This window comes from Oncorhynchus clarkii, unplaced genomic scaffold (assembly GCF_045791955.1).
Source record: "Oncorhynchus clarkii lewisi isolate Uvic-CL-2024 unplaced genomic scaffold, UVic_Ocla_1.0 unplaced_contig_5338_pilon_pilon, whole genome shotgun sequence".
NCBI classification, from domain to species: Eukaryota; Metazoa; Chordata; class Actinopteri; order Salmoniformes; family Salmonidae; genus Oncorhynchus; species Oncorhynchus clarkii.
Window position 1 is genome coordinate 116,071 of NW_027260996.1, and position 24,200 is coordinate 140,270.

At 43.7% G+C, this 24,200-nt stretch overlaps 1 protein-coding gene across 5 annotated transcripts in view; it reads right to left on the bottom strand.

Moving 5' to 3' along the window:
- Positions 1–806: 806 nt before the first annotated feature.
- Positions 807–24,200, bottom strand: part of LOC139403097 (zinc finger protein 638-like) — a 37,742-nt gene continuing 14,348 nt past the window's right edge. For 2 of the 5 annotated variants that reach the window (XM_071146801.1, XM_071146804.1), the window contains exons 2-22: positions 20,727–22,311; positions 18,799–18,860; positions 18,551–18,580; positions 18,091–18,344; positions 17,106–17,356; positions 16,673–16,888; positions 14,684–14,779; positions 14,468–14,514; positions 14,298–14,356; positions 14,049–14,080; positions 13,066–13,161; positions 12,691–12,810; positions 12,163–12,297; positions 11,901–11,945; positions 11,468–11,611; positions 10,098–11,273; positions 9,047–9,424; positions 8,675–8,864; positions 2,395–2,523; positions 1,997–2,118; positions 1,248–1,575 (exon numbers count right to left, since the gene is read on the bottom strand). In XM_071146801.1, coding sequence (XP_071002902.1) covers positions 1,540–1,575; positions 1,997–2,118; positions 2,395–2,523; positions 8,675–8,864; positions 9,047–9,424; positions 10,098–11,273; positions 11,468–11,611; positions 11,901–11,945; positions 12,163–12,297; positions 12,691–12,810; positions 13,066–13,161; positions 14,049–14,080; positions 14,298–14,356; positions 14,468–14,514; positions 14,684–14,779; positions 16,673–16,888; positions 17,106–17,356; positions 18,091–18,344; positions 18,551–18,580; positions 18,799–18,860; positions 20,727–22,311 — 5,203 coding nt within the window. In that variant the 3' untranslated portion in view covers positions 1,248–1,539. Of the gene's footprint in view, positions 1,576–1,996; positions 2,119–2,394; positions 2,524–8,674; positions 8,865–9,046; positions 9,425–10,097; positions 11,274–11,467; positions 11,612–11,900; positions 11,946–12,162; positions 12,298–12,690; positions 12,811–13,065; positions 13,162–14,048; positions 14,081–14,297; positions 14,357–14,467; positions 14,515–14,683; positions 14,780–16,672; positions 16,889–17,105; positions 17,357–18,090; positions 18,345–18,550; positions 18,581–18,798; positions 18,861–20,726; positions 22,518–24,200 lie in introns of all 5 variants that reach the window. The other 3 variants (XM_071146805.1, XM_071146803.1, XM_071146806.1) reach the window with 3 other exon arrangements.

Sequence of the window (24,200 nt, forward strand, 5' to 3'; positions counted from 1 at the left end):
AAGGAGGCCTATAACCTGACTCAGTTACACCAGCTCTGTCAGGAGTGGGTCAAAATTCACACAACTTAATGTGGGAAGCTTGTGGAAGAATACCCGAAACATTTGACCCAAATTAAACAATTTAAAGGCAATGCTACCAAATACTACTTCTGACCCACTGGGAATGTGTTGAAAGAAATAAAAGCAGAAATAATTGTTCTACTATTATTCTGACATCTCACATTCTTAAAATAAAGTGGTGATCATAACTGAAGACAGGGAAATTTTACTAGGAATAAATGTCAGGAATTGTGAAAAACTGAGTTTAAATGTATTTGGCTAAGGTGTATGTAAACTTCCGACTTCAACTGTATATAGGTCCTGGATGGCAGGAAGCTTGGTCCCAGTGATGTACTGGTCTGTCTGATCACTATCAGGCAATGCAACCTGTCTGGATGCTCTCGATGGTGCAGCTGTATTACTTTCTGTGGATCTGGGGACCCATGCCAAATCTTTTCAGTTCCCTGAGGGGTTAAAGGTGTTGTCCTGTCCTCTTCACAACTGTCATGGTGTGTTTGGACCATGTTAGTTTGTTGGTGACGTGGATACCAAGGAATTTGAAACTCTCGACCTGCTCCACTTCAGACCCGTCGATGTTAATGGGTGCCTGTTCGTCCCTCCTTTTCTTATGGTCCACTATCAGCTCCTTTGCCTTGCTCACATTGAGAGAGAGAGGCTGTTGTCCTGGCACCACACTGCCAGTTCTCCAATCTCCTCCCAATCGGCTGTCTCATCATTGTCAGTGATCAGAAACGATAAAAAACATGTTTTGTTTGTTTTAATTTATTTATGTTGACAGAATTCTCTTTTACAGAAATCAACTGTTGCAGTGAAGTAGTGAGTCATTGGAATGTATGGATTTGAAATAGCTACAGTATATAAAAGAGCACGATACCTTAACTAAAGCCAAGTCTAATATATTTCCATGTTAACATGAGGTTAGCTGTTTTAGCACAGTGGCTAGCTATGCTATGGCTGGGAGGAAGCTAATGGTCCATGCATGAGTTGAACATGGAAATCAGTACATTTCCCTTCGTGTGCATGGACACCACACTGCTGAATTAACAGTATTAAAATCAGGATAATGCGTAAGTAGAGACAGAATTGCCCTGGTGGGGATGAATAAAGTTGTATTGAATAAGGGTAAAAGGTGACTCTGGTAAACATGTCTTCAAAGGATAGTTTCAATTTCAAAACAAAGACACAGCGATTGAATAAAACACTTTATTTTCATTGTACACTGGTTTCTACTTTAATTTCTCTATTGAGTCACTTCTCTTCTATATCATGGGAAAATAACTAACACAAATAAACAGTTATAGTTGTGTGAGTGAGTGAGTGAGTGAGTGAGTGAGTGAGAGAGTGAGAGAGTGAGTGAGTTTGGACCCATGGGGAAGGAAAGCAAAAACAAGGAAGTGGGAAAAGAGTTAAGAGAGGAATGAATCAGTCAGTGGTTGGGACACAGACAGTCAATATTTAACCCTTCAGCTCATCACGGAGTCAGTCTTTCTTCACTCTCCACTTCTCCAGGGATTTCTGTAGAAGAATAAAAAGAAAATCATGAGTATCTTACTAGATAATGTTGATTTTATGTGGAACATATGGGTTCCACGAGAGACCGTCACTGCTGCCAATCTTAAACTGATGGTTTCCATGACCGGACACATTCCTTCATCTCCTCCCCACTCCTGAGTATCAATGTATTAATTATCAAACACGTAACACCCGGACACATTCCTTCATCTCCTATCAATGTATTAATTACCAAACACGTAACACCTGGACAATAAAAGCAATAAAACAGTTTCAATTCAGGAAGCAAACTGATATTCCAAATTTGTTTTGCCATAGGAATTTACTCAATGGAATTGACCCCATCCCTGATTGTCAAAATGTTATTTCTGATTGGTGGTTGATTTGTCAGTGTTGTTGCTGATTGGTTGTTTTGGGTTCTCACCTCCAGGTTCTGATGGTGTTTGAGGGTCTTGCAGTGGTTCTTCTCAGCCTCGTCAGTTCCGCTGTAGAACTTAGAACACACCTTGCAGAAGAAGCCTGACTTGGGGACCAGAAACTCCATGCCTGATAGTGATCAAACAGACCAGAAACGAAACCTATTTTAACATATACAAACAACATGTGATTATACTATGGGACCTATGTAAACACACACTATTCTGACAATAGATAAGCTTGACAAATGTATCATTAGAGCCATCCTAATCAAATCAAATTTTATTTGTCACATTACACATGGTTAGCAGATGTTAATGCGAGTGTAGCGAAATGCTTGTGCTTCTAGTTCCGACAATTTCAACAATTAGTGAATTGTCAAACGCAGCATCATTTGGGTCTTACCGACAGGGCTGTCAGGGTTGAAGGGAGGGATGCTGTAGTCTTTATAAAAGAGGGGTTCCATCTTCATCTTCCTCCTCGCCGTCTCCTCCTCTCTCTCCTCCTGAGATGTCCTCCTTCGCTTCGACTCCACTGAGATGAAAGAGAAGATGGAGGAAGGAGCAGGGTCATCACTGAGACCTTAACTGTTCTGTTTGTGAGTTTTCCTAGACCTGACAGGTCACCAGAATGTCCTTACAAGGAAGGAAAAAAATTATAATTCAAGTCTTTAAAGCATGAATCAAAAATAAAAATCAGACACCTTAAAAACAATCCAACTGACGTGGTTTCAGTCTGTCAACCAACCATATTTTTCTACAACTTCTCAAAGAACCCAGCTTTTCGTGCCATCCTGCCATGTTTGCGATGACGAGGAGTGGCATAACACAAAACAGACTGGTAACCAGGTTAACATGAGCTTGCTACCACCATTGATTTCATCTCTTGACACATTTTATCATCTAGCCGTATAGTGGTTACCATAGCCACCATTGATCTACATACTAGGGCTGTAACGGTTCACCAAACCCACGGTTAGGTACGTATTGCGGTGTTGGGGCCACGGTTCAGTTTTGGTAGAGTGGGAAAATGAAATGACAAACATTACTGTAACATATTTTCTATGCCAGGTGAAATTGCACCTCATTAGCTCATTGTTATCAATGTATCCAAATCAATGTCACTAGAAATCAGTTTATTCAAATGCAGCTACTCACTGCAGCTGTTTTTCTGGTTGCACTTTTTGATGTGTCTAAGTTTTTCCGTGCTTGCTAGCTAGCCACCTATGGCGAAGAACGTTGCCAGCCAGTATGGCAATGGAACATTTTAGAGCGAACAACTGGGTTCTGTCCATAGAACAAATAGACTGAAGGACTGGATCGCATCTCTGGCAACTGAACTGATAGAATGAACGACCAGCCGGCTTGGGTAGAAACACCAGATTTGTGTTGGGAATATATGTCGTGGAAGAATGAAAATTAGTATGAATAAATTCACCAAAATAACGGTAATTAAAATGTGTAAATCATTATTTGAACATGTTGGTAACCTGTTTTATAAAGGTTATAATGCCCTCAAGCCGGTGTTTGACACAGACCTAACTGTCCATCCTGTCTCCCTGTAGCGCTGTCTTAGGTGTCTCACAGTACATTGCAATGCATTGCCCTGGCAACGTCTGCAGTCCTCATGTCTCCTTGCAGCATGACTAAGGCACGTTCACGCAGATGAGCAGGGACCCTGGGCATCTTTCTTTTGGCATTTTTCAAAGTCAGTAGAAAGGCCTCTTCAGTGTCCTAAAATTGTCATAACTGTGACCTTAATTGCCATCCGTCTGTAAACTGATAGTATCTTTATGACCATTCCACAGGTGCAGGTCCATGAATTGTTTATAGTTCAATGAACAAGCATGGGAAACAGTGTATAAACCCTTTACAATGAAAATCTGTGAAGTTATTTGGATTTTTATTTTTTAACTCAAACATGTTCCTGAAAAAGGGGTCTTTTCTTCCCCCCCCCCAAGTTTATATCCATAAAAGTGATGCCAGCTGATTCATGAATTCGACTGGCTGAGAAACACTGCCTGCTCCTATCGTCCCTGTTTCCTGACGTTCATTACTATGGGAAAGCTGGAGATCAGATTTGAATGTTTGAAACAATGTTGCAAATGTCAGAGACAGCAACATTTAAACAAATCTCTGCTGTTGAAAACTAAATGTTAGTCTAAAAGAAATGTGAGATAATGTCTAGATGCTTTTTATAGTGCAGATCAAGTTTACAAACTGCTTGACTGATGAGACTGGATTGCGCAGTCAGGTGTAACCAAAAGAAAATGGCATTTTAATGTCAGATTTAGCCAGGGTTAACTTCTGGAACAGAAACTGTCTGGAACACGGTTTTAACCAATCAGTATTGGTTGTATAATGAGTCATAATGCACAATCAGGAATAACACTTCGGATTTTCGTGATTGAAAACACAGGATTACTCAACACTCAGTCACTTGTAAAAGTAATACTGGTAAAAATCAATGTGTAAACATGGCTCATGTTATGTTTTGAACAAAGAGAAAAATATGCACTTATTTGACTCTCATAAAGAGGGGCGTATCTGTAGCACCGTACTTCTCATTTCCCACTCCTGGGTAATGTGATGTGCTGTCACTGCTAAGTAGCACTCTGTCTATCTATAGTAAGCACAACACATGGGTGCATTGGCCAATACATGGACTACTTCAGCTTTAGCTTGCTTATATGGAAGCGGATACTAACTGTTTGGTGAAAATGGGTGCGAGAGGGCGAAACCCCTTATTCTTCTCAACCACCGAGAAGCAGCGCATATCCACGGCTATAAACATACCTATCGCGCTGGTAATTTCTTTGGCCCATTTAGAATCAGCTGAAGCTACTTGAATGCAGAGGGGAGACAAAGTTGTGTTTTTGAAGCCGATGGTAGGAATACTGGGGTGTTTTCTAAGTAAACATGTCAACATGTTTGAGGTGTTGGCAGCTGCATAGGCTATTCTGGTTCAGCAGTGGCGACAACACCGTTATCTACTGGGAAACCAACATTTTCCCAAACTGGAGATTTAAATATCGATGGCAAATCCTCTTGGGTTTATCCATCCCACCACTCGCCATCGTACAGAACTAGTTCCCTGCTGCGCCTCACAAAAGGACAGTGAAATGTGAAAATTAAATCATTTTTATTACAACATTCACATAGACTAGTTGTTTTAACCGAACAGCCTGAATGTTTTTTTTTTTCCAGATTAGATTTACTGATGCTGCGTAGGCATTTAAATGGATATACACAGTACCAATCAACAGTTTGGACACCTTCTCATTCAAGGGTTTTCCTTAAATTTTACTATTTTCTACATTGTAGAATAATAGTGAAGACATCAAAACAATGAAATAACACATATGGAATCATGTAGTAACCAACAATGTGTTAAACAAATCAAAATATTTTACATTCTTCAAAGTTGACACCCTTTGCCTTGATGACAGCTTTGCACACACTTGGCATTCTCTCAACCATCTTCACCTGGAATGCTTTTATCAACAGTCTTGAAGGAGTTCTCACACATGCTGAGCACTTGTTGGCTGCTTTTCCTTCACTCCAGGGTCCAACTCATCCCAAACCATCTCAATTGGGGTCGGGTGATTTGGGGTCACATCAATTGGGGTCACATCTGGCCGTAATTGGGAGTCCCATAGGGCGGTGCACAATTGGCCCAGCGTCGTCCGGGGTAGGCCATCATCGTAAATAATCATTTGTTCTTAACTGACTTGCATAGTTAAATAAAAGTTTAAATAAAAAGTGTACCTTGAATTCTAAATAAATCACTGTCACCAGCAAAGCACACCCACACCATCACATCTACTCCACATCTACTCCTCCATGCTTCACGGTGGGAACCACACATGCAGAGATCATCAGTTCACCTACTCAGCATCTCACAAAGACACGGAGGTTGGAACAACACCAACAAAAAATCACAAATTTGGACTCAAATCAAAGGACAGATTTCCACCGGTGTAATGTCCATTGCTCGTGTTTCTTGGCCCAAGCAAGTCTCTTCTTATTGGTGTCCATTAGTAGTGGTTTCTTTGCTTTGAACTTATCCTCTGCAGCAAAGGTAACTTTGGGTCTTCCTTTCCTGTGTCCTTATGAGAGACAGTTTCATCATAGCGCTTGGTTTTTGCGACTGCACTTGAAGAAACTTTCAAAGTTCTTGACATTATCTGGATTGCTCATTTGAGCTGTTTTGCCATATTATGGATTTGGTCTTTTACCAAATAGGGCTCTCTTCTGTATACCACCTGTCATGACTGGCCTGTTCAGGCCTCCACCAGTGAGGGAGAGATCGAGAGGTATGGAGGTGGGGGATTTTTGACACCTCACGCCCATTGTAAATCTTAAAGCAGCAGACAAATGTATTTGTCCTCTCAGTATGGAGGAATGGAATGGGCCTATGCAGAACCTACCTAACGTGCAATAAATTGACTTTTGAACAATATGTTTCATTAGACAAAAAATGGTAGTCATGACAACAGACGGAATATGAAAATGAATGTTGTTTTTGTTATTATAAGTTAAATGACGACGTTATAATCGAAAACATTGTAACTTGACGAGTTTTCACAACAAGTACTTGATGTTGGCATATTGTGTGTTGTGTGGAAAAAATGTCCAGATCAAAGGGAATGTTTTTTATTTTTTAAAGATGAAATGTGAAGTTAGTTGTCTAAATTGGATCTGAGTAAAATCCAGACCTTGCCTCGTAACTAGTTACGCCCAGAGAACTTGACCTAAAGGTGGAAAGGCCCATTTCTGACCCGAGGGTATTAAACATGCGAGTTAAGAATTAACATTTTAACTAAGTGACCACGAGCTGCAGCCAAGGTCCGATTAGTTGTAACACCAAAACGCAACACGAGGTTGAAGACGACAAAGGAACCTTTTAACAACCTATGCTACGGATGAGGAGCTGTGACTGAGTGAAATTCAAGCAGGACCACACGGTTATTCTCTCCAAGGAATCGTGTGACTACACTGCTTTCATTCTCATGCTGGAACCCCCTATATGGCTGATTAGCCATCCTCAGAAGACCCCTCTTTCAGAACAAGGGCGAGGAAACAGACCATTAAGAGAAAGGACACCGACATTGTGTGGACAATCAGAGGGTTACACCCGATTACAACAGAAGTGTCGCCATCAGAGGAGAAGTCGGAAATCGACCCCTTCAGAGACCTTCGACACGTAATTACATCATTGTATTCTGACCCATAACAGCGGCAGTTCGGGGAAAGGTTAGGGTTAAACTAAGCATAGTTTACAAATGTACCCAAGTGTGCTTTTCTCTCGTGCACTCTTTCTCTTTTGAAATCCTCATTTTCTGCAACACGTGTCATATTGTGTTGGCACGCTAGGGACCTGTTTCATTGAACTAAGTTCTAATCAATAGCTTAGACCGTATCTTATATTAATATTTATTTACTAACAACCTAAAATTATCAACTCAATTGGTGTGGTACAGACTTTTTTTTAGTGGGAATCGGGTTTGTGCAGATTATGCAACATTCAGAATGAGACTGTAGAGGAAATTAATTAGCGACTGTTGTGAAATCGATATTCTGATATTATTTGAGTTATTTGGGGAAATAGAAACTCAGCCAAAACTTTCCCATGGTGCCCCCAGGTTAACAAGTTAATAATACCTGACTCATTAAATCACGTAATTATAAACAGCAGTCGTCACATTAATCAATACAATGTTACGACACAACCCTTACCTTGTCACAACACAACTGACTGGCTCAAAAGCAATAAGGAAACACATTCTACAAATTAACTTAAGGCACACTTGTTAATTGAAATGCATTCCAGGTGACTACCTTATGAAGCTGGTTGAGAGAATGCCAAGAATGTGCAAAGCTGTCAAGGTTGGATACTTTGAAGAATCTCAAATAAACGTAGATTGGTTTAACACTTTTTTGGTTACTACTACATGATTCTATATGTGTTATCTAATTGTTTTGATGACTTAACTAATATTCTACAATGTAAAAACTAATACAAATAAAGAAAAACCCTGGAATGAGTAACTGTGTAAACTTGACTGGTACTGTGTACACAGATGTTTTATTTATCTATTCATTTGGGTTCACAGTGCAGACCGATCTGAGGTCCCCATACCGAACGGTTCAGTACTAATGCTTGTACCATTACACCTCAACCACATACAGTTGGTTATCTGACCTCTCCACCACCAATCCTCTACAATGACCACAACCACTAATCTATGTAAACCAGGTTACCATTCATTGACCACTTAACAAAAAGGCAGGTGGCCAACTCAACCACTACTATGCATACAGTAGGCTGGCTACCATATCTCAAAACAACATTCTACCTGTAGTCTTTTTCCTCCTGTGGCAAACAAGACGGTAGATACCTCAGAAAAAAAGATCAGATAGGGACTACCTAAACTTGACCAAACCACTAATTTATTTTCCATTTCAGAACATTCCGCTACTGAACACAATCCAGTCTCCTCAGACAAATATGTTGCAGATTCACTTAACATAAAGTGTGTTTCTTATCTCCACTGGCCAGTTTCCTACCATATCTTCATAAAAAAAACACACATTTATTTATACAGGTAAGCAAAGCAGACCAGATTTTATTTACAATGACGGGCTTTCACGAGACAAGCAGTGATATACAGTATGTTTCTTACCGTTCTCAGCAGACCTCTTCTCCCCGTCCTCCTCCACCTGTCCCACCTCGTCCACCGTCAGAAACGTCCCCATGTTGAGGCCCTCCACTCGTCCATCCCGTTCCTCTTCTCCAGCGGCGGCAGGTGCGTCTGTGGTTGTGGACTCCTCAGTGACCTCGTCGCAGGTTGTCTTCGGCACAGTGACCACAGGCTGAAGGAGAGGAATGTTAGATAAGATTGGGGTCGTGTTCACACTTTAAAAACTCTTCATTTTTTCCTTGCTCGGTTGAAGTAGTCTTATCACCGACCTGCTCGTTGTTGAATGCTATAGAGTTGAAGCCTTTCTTTTAGGAAAAGGATTACTCAAATAGGAATGTGACTGGACACACTGACCTCTTTGATGTCATCCTGACAGTCTGGAAATGTCTCCTCTGTCACGTCCCCAGGTCCCTCTGCAGTCTTCACCGGCCCCTCTGTGGTTGCTGGGGACAACCCCTCCTTCTGTTCTCGTTTGTCCAGCGCTTCCTCCCGTACCTTGGCTGTCCCAGGCTCACCCTCCAACTCCATCGATGTAGTGTCAGCTGGTGCCTGCTGCTCTGCCTCAGAGGCTGTGGTCACAGGGTCGTTGACGGTCACCTCTGTAACCTCAGTCACCTCTGTGGTTGTCTCGGGGAGAGGACGGGGCACCGCAGCTGCTTCCCCCACCTCGTCCACAGTCACAAAGTCTTCCATGTCGAAGGGGACGTGCTTCTCACCTAACTCCTCCTCTTCCTGAAAGAACACAGGACAGGGAACTTTAAAACCACCGTTGTCTTCAAAATGGCAAGTCATTCCCCAAAATGATTGGAAAGTTGATATTGGCATTCTGTATTCATGATGGGTATATGACACTCTGGTTCACTGGAGATTCTCTCTCCACCCATACATACATGCACAGAGTACACCAAACATTAGGATCACTTTCCTAATATTGAGTTGCCCCCCCACTCTACAAGGTGTTGAAAGCGTTGCACAGGGATGCTGGCCTATGTTGACTCCAATGCTTCCCACAGTTGTGTCAAGTTGGCTGGATGTCATTTGAGTGGTGGACCATTCTTGATACACAACAGGAAACTGTTGAGCATGGAAAGAACTGCAAAGCTGCTGGGTTTGACTCAAACCGGTGTGCCTGGCACCTACTACCACACCCTGTTTAAAAGGCACAAATATTTGGTCTTGCCCAATGGCACAAACACACAATCCATGGCTCAATTGTCTCAAGGCTTGAAAATCATTATTTAAACCGTCTCCTCCCCTTCATCTACACTGATTGAAGTGGATTTAACAAGTGGCCTCAATAAGGGATCATAGACTGTCCAGGTGAAAGCCTATCATGGAAAGCATTGTTAATGTTTTGTCCTCTCTGTATATAGAGTGAATACCAACACACTGGCCTCTCTCCTACCTGCTGTTTCTCCTCTCCGTTTCCTCTCCTGGACTCAGACCTGGCGCCGCTCTTCCCACTGTGTCGGCTCCCCTCATACCTCATAGAGGACCGGGACCCCGGTGATCCTGATGACCGTTCCCTGTAGGACCGCCTCTTCTCTCTCTCCCTCCTTCCTTTCTCCTTCTCCTCCTCTTGGGTCTTCAGCCTCCTCTCCCTCTCCCTCCTCGCTCTCTCCCTCTCCTCCCTTTCCTCCTCGCGGGTCTTCCTCTTGGTGGCCTGCTCTCTTCCAGGCTCCCTGTCTCCACTGTGGTCTCTTCGGTTTCCAGTGGATGGCTTTTGGCCTGCAGGGGGCGCCTGAGCCTGCTCCTTCCTGGCCTGCTCAGCGCCGGCCCTACTGGTGGACCGGACCCTGCACTCCTCCAGCAGCACCTTCAGGATCTCTGGGGTCACTCTGGGTAGAGCGGGGGCAGCCTGAACATCTGGAGTCTCCTTATCTTTTGGTTGTTTACCTGGAGGATTCTCAGCTGCAGCCTGGTCGGTGGTAATCCTGGTAGAGGATCTGTTCCTGCTCTCCTGTCGTAAGGCCTCTATGATGGCTGCCATCACTTTTGGGGCTGGGGTGGAACTGGAAACAGACATTTTCTCTGTCTCTGGTTTAGCAGCTTGAGGAGCGGAGGTAGCATCTGAGGAGACTGGTTCTTCGGACTGCGTTGTTGAAACGTCTACAACTTTCTCTGTGACGACCTCTCCACCCTGACCTCCAGGTTCTCTCTGGTTCACTCCTGCTGGCTGTAAGGAAGATGCATCAGGCTCCTTCTCTTGATCCTTTCCTTCTAAAGCTGGAGACTTTGTGGCTTGAACCCCTTTTTCAACGTTCATCCCTTCATTCCCTGGCTGAACCTCCTGTCCTTCAACCTTAGTATCAACCCCGGTTCCTGACTCCACCTTTAATCCTGACTGAGACAGTGAGTCCTCCTGGCCACCAGGGGGCATAGTGGTCTCTGCAGTCTGGGAGTCATTGCCATCAGTCGAAGCTGTTGAGCCAGCAGAGGAGATGTCGACTTTAGGTAGATCAGTCTTAGGATCAGGTTTCCAGGAGAAGGCAAGCTTGTTGTTCTGAACTATGCAGGGAAACTTCTGGAAGCGGTTGAAGACACTCTTGGCCATGTCTGCTGTTCCCATCTCAAAGATGATCTGCATGGGGTAAAGAAAACAGGATTGGATGGATGGCGTGGAATTACTGTAGGCAGGGTAGATGCAAGACACTTGAACACACAAACAGTTAAACGTTCCTCACTAAGATGTCCCTCCCTTTGACAGACACTTATGCACACAAAGACCCGTCCCGTCCCCCAACACACACCCCTCCCCACCCACAGGTCCCTCACCTTGTCCTTGAGTGCCAGAGTCTGTTGGACTGTGCCGAAGCGCTGGACCAGGTTCTGGATCTCTGTTGGGCCGGAGGGCGTGGCCGGGATGTTACTGACAACCAGGAGACGGTTCCAGTCATCATCACCTCCCACCTCCGCCTTCTGCAGGTCGTATTGGAAACATGGAAATGTATTCGTCAATTACAAAAACCTTTACTTGTATCAATTATTAGAAGCTCAACTTCATAAATAGTTGTTAGAAATGGTAAAGGGACTCTGCAATAATATATGCTCTTGGGTGTGATTCATTTCATTAGGTTAAATCATGTTTTAACATACAGGTCTTAAATCAGTTGGGATTGTCTGTGTTTTTCTACCTTTTCCTTGAGCTGGCAACAATGCTATTATTAAGAGCCTTTTAGGTCAGCTGAAGCAACGGTAAAATACTCACACTAACAGGATTCCTGGGTCCCATCAATGAATGGAAAAGTGCCACCTGTGGTAATAAAATGGAATGAAAAGTTCTTCATGTCGTCACTGATCAGAGAAGAATAAGTTGAATGTGCATAAACACTCTTTTCATAGTGGACATTTATCATACTTTGCAGCAACCAGCTGGAATTAAGTGAAGAAAACTGCCCAGAACAGAGGATGCTGGAGATGCACGGTTGAGGCCCTAATAGGGATCAGTAAGTCAAGACACAGCATCTTACCGGTCTGTTGAAGTCCACCAGGAGGTTTGGAAGCAGGCTCATGTTCAGAACAGAGTCGTTGATGCAGACAGGCATGTCGGTGTAAACTTTCACCATCTTCTGGGCTGTCTCCACATCCTGCATGGTGACCAAAGCCTGGCGAGGACCACAAACAGAGTCAGTCATATTGGGCACACAAGTTATATTGTTTAAAAATCGATGTGAAAATCATATGATATTGCCATTATACTGACTATTTTACCCAAAGCATCTGACAGAACATTGACCCTGCCAATATATTCAGCAGGTCCTACGTTGGAATCAAATTCCCAACCCTGGTCCTCCAGTACACCCAACAGCACACATGTGTTGTAGCCCTGGACAAACACACCTGGTTCAACTCATTGACGGCCTGATGATTAGTTGACAAGTTGAATCAGGTGTGCTTGTACAGGGTGTACTGTTGGGGTACTGGAGAACCAGGGTTGGGAAACACTGACCTAAGCCACAATGTGAAAGTGAGTGATTTATTGCAGATAGCGTGCCTACCTCACTGGGCTTGGTGATGAGGAGGATCTTGACAGGTGTTCCGAAGGGCTGGGCCAGCTTTGCGATATCAATCTCGGAGCAGCCGCTTTCAGGAAGTCCAGTAATCTTGACCATGCCCCTCTAAAAAGGTCAAACCACAGGAGACAAAGACCGTCATAATCAAGACGTGGAGTATTTAGTGAGGTAACAAAAAAAACCGGTCAGAACGTTGTATACAGAGATATCATGAATAGAGCTGACAGTCACACAATTTCCTATTCTACCTGTCCTGACGGAGCCAAATCAAGTCTAATCTACATGATAGATTTCTATCTAAACGTTCCATAATGTAGCATCCCCTGCCTGGGCCTATGAGATATCAGCTCAGTTCTGCACCTTGTTTTCCCTCTGTAGTCTTTTGAGTCTCTCGAGCTGTCCCGCTCTACAGCCCCTCTTCCTCTTCCTCTGTGGCTTCACCTGCTCCCTGTGTATCTGTTGGGAAACCCATTTAATCTTACAGCTCAGACACCGCTGGCTGGCTGACTGGCTGTTTTTTATTGTTTTAAAAGTGTTAAAGATTAACTGAAACACTATATGCTGGAAAACGAAAATTCCCAACACCCAGGACGTATATACTAGGTGGTGTCAGAGGAAGCCCCCCACCACCCCCCAAAAACATCTCTCTACCGCACAGCAAGTGGTACTGAAGTAATACTGTTCTCTCTGCTACCGCACAGCAAGTGGTACTGAAGTAATACTGTTCTCTCTGCTACCGCACAGCAAGTGGTACTGAAGTAATACTGTTCTCTCTGCTACCGCACAGCAAGTGGTACTGAAGTAATACTGTTCTCTCTGCTACCGCACAGCAAGTGGTACTGAAGTAATACTGTTCTCTCTGCTACCCCACAGCAAGTGGTACTGAAGTAATACTGTTCTCTCTGCTACCCCACAGCAAGTGGTACTGAAGTAATACTGTTCTCTCTGCTACCGCACAGCAAGTGGTACTGAAGCGCCAAGTCAAGGAATAAAAGGCTCCTAACAGCTTCAAGCCACAAGACTGTTGAACAATTAATCAAATGGCCACACAGACTATTTACATTGAACCCACCCCTCTCATTTTTACACTGCTGCCACTCGATGTTTATGATCTGTTACGTAATTTTCTGGTATTTTTTAACTTTCGTTTTTGTAGTAAATCTTTTCTTAACTCCATTGCTGGATAAGAGCTTTCACAGTAAAGTCTACACCTGCTGCATTCGGCACAGGACAGCCGTCACTTACTTGTATTTCTGTAGATGTGATATATAAGATTGAAATACTTAATAAAATTGTAATAAACATACTGGCAAATAAGAGACAGATAAACAAAAATAAAGCACCTCATTTGAATTCTTCTGACCAACGCTGGCTTCTGTGGGGGGGGGGGGAAAGTGTAATGTTACATTTCACAACTCTTATTGATCAGGTCTATCAAACATCATTAGTTGTATATTAATCAAGACATCTAAGGCTGGCACCCTATTTGCTATTTAGTGCAATACTTTTGAGCAGAACACAATGCACTATATAGGGAATAGGGTGCCATTTGGGATGCATTCCAAAAGAACATTAAGTGTATGTTTTTTTACCTGGGACTTTGACGGCCTCGTTGGGGGCTGCAGGTGTCTTGGGAGCACCGATCACTTCTCTATGGAGAGTAGTGAAATGTGTGAACAACTGCCTCCGTAATAACACACAAGTGGCAAAGTTCAGGGGTCAAAGATAACCCTAGTATACACAGGTAATGTATAATACTTACCCCTTTATAATGACAGGTATGGAGGAAGTAAGCTCCTCCTCACCATTCTGTAAAACAAAGAAAAACACAGATTTAATTTGATCAATCATCACCTTTCTTTATATTTAATTTTCTCCTCTTTCTGTCATGAGCCAATTCTCTGATATTCAATCCAGTGGATGAACACCCAGCTGGGAGCTGAGGTGGCTTTGGTACGGTAAGCAGGAAGGGACAAACCTGGTCGGAGACAGAGATGGGGTGTTCCCGTATGGTGAGAGTGAGGCACTCAGCCAGTGCTTTCGCATCCTGCTCTTTCTGCATGCAAACAGTGGCCTGGAGGAACAGAGACACCAAGAGGGGCAGATGTTAGACAGATGGATACAAAACTAGTGATGGGGGGTGGGGGTGGGTACAGTTACATATCTGAATATCATTTTTGTGCCAGTGGGTGTACCTGCACCATTACTCTTGCTTCATAGCTTGTTTCTTCTTTCTGAATAGGAAGCCATTTTTTTGCACTTTTAATTCCATGACAAATCAAAACTTGTTTTATCATGGCTCTCTCTTGTACCTTTGCAGCAGACATACCGTGAGCATTATGTTTGGAACATTGAATCGCAACAAAATAACAATATTGAATGCAATACATATCGTGAGGTCCCTGGCGCAAGAGCATTAGTGAGGTCAGAAACTGATGTTGGGCGATTAGGCCTGGCTCAACAGGGGGTGTTCCAATTCATACCAAAGGTGTTCGATAGGGTTAAGGTCAGGTCTATGTGCAGGCCAGTCAAGTTCATCCACACAGATCTTGACAAACCATTTCTGTAAGGACCTCGCTTTGTGCATGGGGGCATTGTAATGCTGAAACAGTAAAGGTCCTTCCCCAAACTGTTACCACAAAGTTGGAAACACAGAATAGTCTAGAATGTCATTGTATGCTATAGCGTTAAGATGTCCCTTCACTAGAACGGGCCTAGCCCGAACCATGAAAAACAGCCCCAGAACATACCTCTGCAACCAAATTTTACAGTTCGCACTATGCATTGGGGCAGGTAGCGTTCTCCTGGCATCCGCCAAACCAAGACTTATCCGTCAGACTGCCAGATGGTAAAAAGTGATTAATCACTGCAGAGAACGCATTTCCACTGCTCCAGAGTCCAATGGTGGCAAGCTATACACCACCTCAGACGAAGCTTGGCATTGCGCATGGTGTTCTTAGGCTTGTGTGCGGCTGTCGGCCATGGAAACCCATTTCATGAAGCTCCAGACGAAGAGTACTTGTACTGATGTTGCTCTTCTAGAGGCAGTTTGAAAATCAGTAGTGCGTTGCAACCGAGGAGAGATTTTTACGCGCTACGTGCTTCAGCACTTGGCGGTGCCGTTCTGTGAGCTTGTGTGGCCTACCATGTCGCGGCTGAGCCGTTGTTGCTCCTAGACGTTTCCACTTCACAATAACAGCACTTACAGTTGACCGGGGTAGCTCTAGCAGGGTAGAAATTTCACCAATTAGATTGATGGAACGGTGGCATCCTATAATGGTGCCATGTTGGTAGTCACTGAGCTCTTCAGTAAGGATATTCTACTCACAAAGTTTGACTATGGAGATTGCATGGCTGTGTGCTCGATTTTATACACCTGTCAGCAACAGGTGGCAGCAATAGCCGAATCTACTCATTTGACGGCGTGTTCACACACACTATATATACAAAAGTATCAGCGTTTCCGCTGCAGTCATTTATATGTAGTGCTGTGCCACGGCAAAATCATTCCCGCCACAACAAAACAATATGGACGATTTCAGGAAGACTTTACTAATATGGCACACTTTGAAGATGTTACAACAGTCCACATTTACTTTTTGGAAGCTAACCAGTTAATATAATAAATGCAGAGGGGCAACCCCATGCTTCAGCCTATTTATTGAGCCCTATAAAATCAGTTTCAGTTTTCCCCCCAAATTCCATTTTCTCTGTTTAGTTTTCCCAGGTTTCCGTTTTCTCTCTGAAAAATCACACTTATAAACAGGAAAACAAACAAATTGGATGTTAAGTCCACAACAATGCTTAAACTGAGGGATTTTGATGGGGATTTTTTTAATTATGCAGGGCCGGGGAAATCGACTCCAGGGGGTAAACAAGATGTCTTCATACTTATCAAAAAGACACCACTTAGCATTAAAGGGTATGATGCCTAACTTGACACTCCCACACAGTTATTTATACTCACTTTACTGTATTGCGGCTGCCCCTGGTTCTCATCCCCCTCCTCGTTCCTGATGATGAGGACATTGGTGACCTTGCCAAAGGACTGCACCAGTGACACCACTTCCTGGTACTTGGCATCTACAGGGAGGCCTGACAGATAGAGCAAGTAGGAACCTGGAGGATTCTTCTTCTGCTGCGTTGGATTCGGCTTCTTCTGTGGCGCGTTGGAGGACTGGAGCTAAAATCAAGGAAGGAAGGTTTACAAGCACTGCTTGGGTTGGATGGGAGTGTGAAGAAGCAGCTTATAAGTTAGTTCTAATTCAATTTGCGAAATTTCCCTAATGATATTACTACTGAAAGTAATTATTACTGATAATGAGGTTAATCTTAAGAGCCCTAATGACACTGTGCATAGCAAACAAAAGATTGAACCAAAAGCTCTGCGAAGGGCACACCTCTGAGTCCTGTCCTAAGGCGGTCTCCTTCCCGGCCGCTGGCTTGGCGCCTGGCTTAGAGGAAGATGGGCGATGTGGCTTCTCAGACATGGACGCCGGAAACTTGCTGGTGGACGACAAATAGGACTCACGTTTCCCGGACTCGTGTTTCCCAGAAACCCCTGCTCTGTTGCCGTGGCCAGTCGCACACTTGGCGGGGTCATTTCTGGAACGCTTCAGGCCTTCTCGAGAGGAGCTCCCAGTAGATATCCCTGGATGTAGGGGTGACAGATGTCTGGGCTATAATGACGTAAATATATTACAGTAGATAACCCTGGATGTAGGGGTGACAGATGTCTGGGCTATAATGACGTAAATATATTACAGTAGATAACCCTGGATGTAGGGGCGACAGATGTCTGGGCTATAATGACGTAAATATATTACAGTAGATATCCCTGGATGTAGGGGTGACACATGTCTGGGTTACAATGACAGATATATTACGACAAAAAGGAAGGTATTTGGACATAAATCATGGACATCGAACAAAACAAACATTTATTGTGGAACTGGGATTCCTGGGAGTGCATTCTGATGAAGATCAAAGGTAAGTGAATATTTATCATGCTATTTCTGACTTCTGTTGACCCCACAGCATGGCGGGTACCTGTATGGCTTGTTTTTGTGTCTGAGCGCCGTACTCAGATTATTGCATGGTGTGCTTTTTCCGTAAAGTTTTTTTAATTTTTTATCTGACACATAAGAATAAGAAGGGCTTGTAAGTAAGCATTTTACGGTAAGGTCTGCGCACATGACAAATAAAGTTTGATTTGATATATTACAGTAGATAGGGGTAACAAATGACGTCTGGGTTATGACGATGTAGCACAGGGCAGATATATTACAGTGCCAACAGACTATTACTCCAGGAATACGCTTCATCTGGGTCTGGGAAACCGTGTCAACCACTAGCCCAGATTAGCATCTAGACAAAGTGGCTTACCTGAGGATTCGCTTGTTCTCTTCTCCGGCCTGTGAGCGCTGGAGGCAGAACCCCGATGGGACTGGGAGGGGCTGTGCCGACCAGAGGTGTGGTGGGCGTGTCCATGGGAGGTGGGCGGAGAGATCCTTCTGCTTCGGTCCAGAGGGGGGGTGGGGGAGGGGGACCAGGACAAGGAACGGGAGACTGAGCGGGAGGGAGAGCGTTCTAGGGACTGCCAGGTGGCACAGACATCCTGACCTTGAGACGGGTCCCTCCTGGTTTGGGCCAAAGAGCGGAGAGAGAGGAGTCAGAAGAACAATATGACATTATATGTGATTCAAAGACCCAGTGACATACAACACCACCAGAGGAAAATGATAGGTGGTTTGTCAGTTGCACAGTTGTAATCTAAAAAAAAAAGGTACGATTGGATAATCAGGGTGAAAAATAGGTAATCCTACATTTTAGGAACATCTCTCACCTTGGGACATTTGGATTCCAGTCTGGATACCTTTGGGGGGGAAAGAAGAGACATGAGTACATCATCCATGGGTTATTAGGCGGATGTGATGGATTGAGACAGCCCATACAACAAGGAAAAAATGATATCTGATATCATGGATTTTGATGGGATTTATTGAATTTTTTACTTAGACTGATGGGTGCTTCAATAGACATAAGGATTTTAACTGCCAGCATAGTGTTATCAAAAAAAATTTAAACACCCACTTGTTGCGCAGATCTCTGCAGCTAGCTGTGTGGTTGACTGTGTTTACGTGATCGATCCAGTCCTGTGAGGAAAAAACAAAAGAAAATAAAATAATGGTTAGATATCTAACAGTCCAGCAGAGAGATGTGATTGGTAGGATCACATTTACACCACCATAGTGCCTATGCTTGTGTATGCATTAAGGAGTGGTGGAAATGTATTATGTATATTTAGGGGTATTGTTGATATGCATAGGTCTTCCATATCTTGAATGCATTCCTCAATAACTTATCAAAAATAAATGTATTGAAACTACTTGTTCAAGTTTGAGGCATCAAATCAAATGGCAAAGTACTAAAGAAAGTATCAAAATTTGAAGTTAGAGACAATTTGGCAACAACCTGTAAACAAAATGTAAATTGCAATAATGGTGTTTCTTGTATTAAAACAGCATTGATAATGTTTTTTTGTACACTGCAGAAGAGTGAATACTGGGTAAAGTTAGTCCTCTTCACCACAAATACGATTCAGCTTTTGCAGTTATATCCATGTCTTCTGTAATCTTCATCTTCTTCATCTTCGTCATTAGCAGAGTAAGGGTCAGGCTACTTTTTCAGGAGCAAATGTTTTTGTGTTTTTTTTATCCTTTAGTGTTTAGTTGTTTTTAATTGTTGAGCAACTCAACAGTAACACCAACCATATATGGATTTACAAAAGAACGGTTTGAAAGGAGAAGACACCGTGTACGGTTAGATGCACACAATAATGCGATTATTGTGGATAGTCAGATCAATAAAGTAGTTTAATAAAAACGTTTCCATGCTTTGCAAGAAGAACGATTTCCTTAATAGTGCTGTTTACATGGGCACATCTGGAATCAGGCTACCTGATGCACTGACAAATGCAGAAAATTGCCAATCAAAATATACATTCTCCCACAGCGACCATGTTATTTTTGGGAAGCATATTTGATTCTGATTTCGGACATATAAAGTTTGTATGTGAAAACTATTTTTAAAGATGCATACATTGTTGTTCTGAATTCACTTCACTCTCGCTAAAGACAGAGGCTCGCTCAGCTGGTGCTAGCACAACAACAGATCACTGCTGGAATGCCAATTAAGGTATTTATATGTCCAAATAAAATGAAAGATTGTACAGAAAACCTGGTGCTTCAATCGGCGTAAGCTCACCAAACGTACAAACTGTTTATGTGAATCTGAACTGTTAAACCATTGCTTAAAATATGTTTACTTTTGTAAGTAGAATCAAATATGTGATGTATTTCACTGTGTTTTATGCCTGGTGTGTATGTAAAAGTGGTTATGGTGTTTAAAGGAAAAATCCAACCCACAACTCTTTTTCTCCTTTCTTCATTAGTCCATTGTTGATAGTCCCAAAAGGTTTTGCATCATCATGACAATGTGGCAAGTGACACTTTGCTTCTTGAAAGTCCAATATCTTGAAAACTTGACTGCTGACATTCAAAACGCTGTGGTACTGTATCAACAGTGGACTAATGGAAACAAATTCCAAAATATAGTTTGAGTGGATTTTTCCTTTAACTGCATTGGGCCTTTATAAAAGCTTAAAGGGATACTTCGTGATTTTGGCAATGAAGCCCTTTATCTACTTCCCCAGAACCAGAGGGACTCATTGATACCATTTCTCTGTATCCAGAATGATGGAAGTTAGAAGTAGATTTGCAAGCCAAAGCCAACTAGCATCAGCACAACAACTGGAAGTCTATGGTATCTACTAGCATGCTAGCAGTTGCCAAAGACTTCCAGTTATTGCGCTGACGCTAATTAGCAACGTCCTAACTGGACGCAGAGACAACAAATGGTATCCACGAGTTCATCAGACTCCAAAATCCTGAAGTATCCGTTTAACAAAAACAAAATCTCTGCTTGGCGAACAACGTGTGCGGTACAGGTACGGTACTCACCTTAGCCCGTTCACATTGCATGTCGCACAGGGAGCAGGTGTGGGGGTACACCTTCGGAGGGTCCGCCGAGAAATCACCTATCATGGTGGGTGTTGGGAGCCTCATGGTTGCGCTAGAGCTGCGTTTGGCACCGGAGGGTCTGGTTGATTTTGACGACTCACTCCTGGCTTCAAACTGTGGCCTTGATCTGGACCCTTCGCGCTCTGACCAAGATCTCGATAGCGGCTCTCTGACGGGCGTTCTTTTGTGCTTGTGAGTGTCGGGGATTGGAGCACGCCTCCTGTAGTCTTTGTCTTTCTTTGAGTCGGAAGAGTCGTCGTGCCGCCTTGGGGATTCAGCTTTACGTTTCAAAGACGAACCGGTGGACTCTGGTTTAGTCGCTCTCTCCTTGGACGGTAGCTCGCATTTGTAAGAGTCCCTACCCTCTTCCGCCGCCCTACTCGCATGGCCGTAGTCGATAACTTTGCCCGCCGTTTGCGTCACACTCAGAAAAGTTGGGATGTTGGTCGTACATGAATGTGCAGGATGCCGCTGTGGGGGAGAAAGACGCAGCGGTGGCGGCAGGTTAGGAATAGCAGGGAGAGTTTGAGAGAACGCAGGAGGGCCTGTGTTTCTGTTTGTTTTGTGTATCTGTATGTCACGTAGGATGAAGGGCAGAGTGTCTGGAGTTAGTTGGTCATCAGGGTAGTGGCTGAGAACCTCCAGGTCATCGTTTGACAAACCGAAGCCGGCCAGGATACTGCCTGCGCTCTCGGGTACGTACAGACCCTGCATGTTTCCACCCTGTGGACGAGCCGGTGGAGGAACAGGAGCATTCCAGCTTTGCATGCCCCCTCCTGAATGCCCGCTATTGGGGTTAGCATGAGAGTGGGAGGATTGCTGGAGGTGCTGCTGCTGATTGAGACCAAAGAGTTTACTGGGAGTCTGGTAGTTGGACCAGTCCACATCTTGCATCTGATTCTGCTGGTCATCGCAGGAGAGCGAAACAAGGTTGTTGCTGTTAGAATAGGCAGTCTCTGAACTCCCACTCCGACCGTCCCCGAGCAGGCGGGGATCTACACAGTGCTGCCGGGAGATCTGGGTATTCTGGTTGAGTAGTCGGTGGTCCTCGTCCCTCCCACCCTGAACACGGACAGAGATCGCTGACTCCAGCTCCTCGGGTAGCCGTGTTTGCGGCGGGAACTGACCCGCCTGGTAGCTGTTCATCTGGGCCATGTTGTTGCTGCCCGTAGAGTGACCCGGTTGTTGTTGATGGTATGGCATGTTCCTGGGCCTGTTGAAGGGTGCCCCCTGTTGCTGAGGCTGGTACATGACGGGGGCAAGCGGCTGAGCGATGTTGTTGGCAGCTGCTTGCTGGAGAAGGTTGAGCAGGGCCCGTTGCTGGTTGCCGTGGTTACTGGCAGCGGCGATGATGCTCAGTTGGTGCAGGGCTAGCTGGGCTTCGATCTGGGCCAGGCGGATAGCCGCGGACGGTCCGAAGAGGAACGGGGTTCCCCGGCCTATGGTACCGAAGGCACTGGCTGCCCTATCTGCCCAAGCTGATAGAGGGTAGAGCTGGGATGGACTTTCTGTGAGCAACGCGAAGCTGAGAGGTGGAAAGCAGAAACAGGATTACAGATGCTGGGCCTCCTCAATTTTGATTTGCTTGAATTATTTCTTCTTATTGGTATTCTTACAGGAGGGGGTCCCTGTGGAGTGAGAAATGTCTATGATTTCACCGTTTTTGTTTCCTTTTAAATTGAGGAGGGGGAAAATTCCGTCATCTTCTCTTAAACATCTTGCAGTCATGCTCTTTTACAGGGTGGAAAAGCAAAGAAATGTTAACTATTCAACACCATTAGACTTACCATCAATTTGATACAAAGGCCAATAAAAGAATAACATGTGTAAGTACAAAAATAAGTACAACAATGAAACGTACCCAATGGCACTTGTTTTGGACCTACCCACCACATTAACAATTTTCTGGGAGAAAAACTAAACTGAGCTAAAGGGCATGTTAAGATGTCCTAGAAGAATGGACCCATTGCTACTTGCATCAGGTGTCACAGAAAACAGACCATTACTTACTTACACAACTCAATCTGAGTTGGATAAAAGACCAGCAACCTACTATAAAAATCAGTGGTATTGTGAGATATTTGAAAGGCTGCCACTGGAGAAAACAAATTCCATACTTCAGAACAAAGGTGGGGGAAATATGGGACCCCTTCATGATATCTTTCCCCTAATCTTGCAGATACCCTGAGAAATGTCATGGGTAATAAGAAAGAATGTTTATTTTTGTTAATGTAAAAAAAAAAGTAATTATGTAATGTACTGTAACTGTAACTGTCAAATAAAACTGTCAAAATAAAGTAAATGCCAACATAAAGTGTCTTAATAGGGCGTTGGACCACCACGAGCCGTCAGAACAGCTTCAATGCGCCTTGGCAGATTCTACAAGTGTCTGGAACTCTACTGGAGGGATGCAACACCATTCTAACACAATAAATTCCATAATTTGGTGATTTGTTGATGGTGGTGTAGAGAACTGGGTTAAGATCTGGTGACAGATGGCCATAGCATATGGTTTACATCGTTTTCATTCAACAAACCATTTAGTGACCACTCGTGCCATGTGGATGGGGACATAGTCATCTTGGAAGAGACCACTCCCATCAGGATAGAAATTCTTCACCATAGGTTGACGGTGATCACTCACTCAGAATGGCTGTGTATTTCTTGGCATTTACCTTGCCCCCCGTAAGGGACTGAGTGGACCTAAACCAAATGTTCACTTCGGTGAACTGTTGGAATCATGGAAATGTATTATTCTAATTCCATAGTTAGAATATAATAGCGGACACTTTGAATACAGTGCTGGTTGACATGAAAATGAACAAAAATGCCATAGAGACAGGGTAGCAACCAAAGTGTTGGTAAGTGTTTCTTAGGGGTCCCTATAATCTTTGGCTACACGTAATGTTCTCTTAGCTATTGCATGTAGCGAACATACTCAGGCTTCACGTATCCCTCTGATTTAGAAGATAAATGTTGCACAAACATTCTGATTTAGGTCTACACCATCACTGGTATTATCAGGCTGTATAGCTAGTTCAATTTTCTCTGACTCAGTACATTTATTAGCTAACGGGGCTAGGTATGTGTGGAAAGCAGCACAGAAAGAGAGTGGAAAGTAGTGGAGTAAACTATAAAAATGGACATTACACATGGCATATCAGATTTAACAAACCAAACATTCAAATACCGTTATAGAAGGTAAAGTAAAAACCCAAACCGGTCCGAACACCAAATACCGGTATATTTGAGCAATAAGGGAAGAGGAGGTGTGGTATATGGCCAATATACCACAGCTAACGACTGTCCTTAATCACAACATAATGCGGAATGACTGGATACAGGCCTTAGCCATGGTATATTGGCCATATACCACAAACCCCAGACATGCCTTATTGCTATTATAAACTGTTT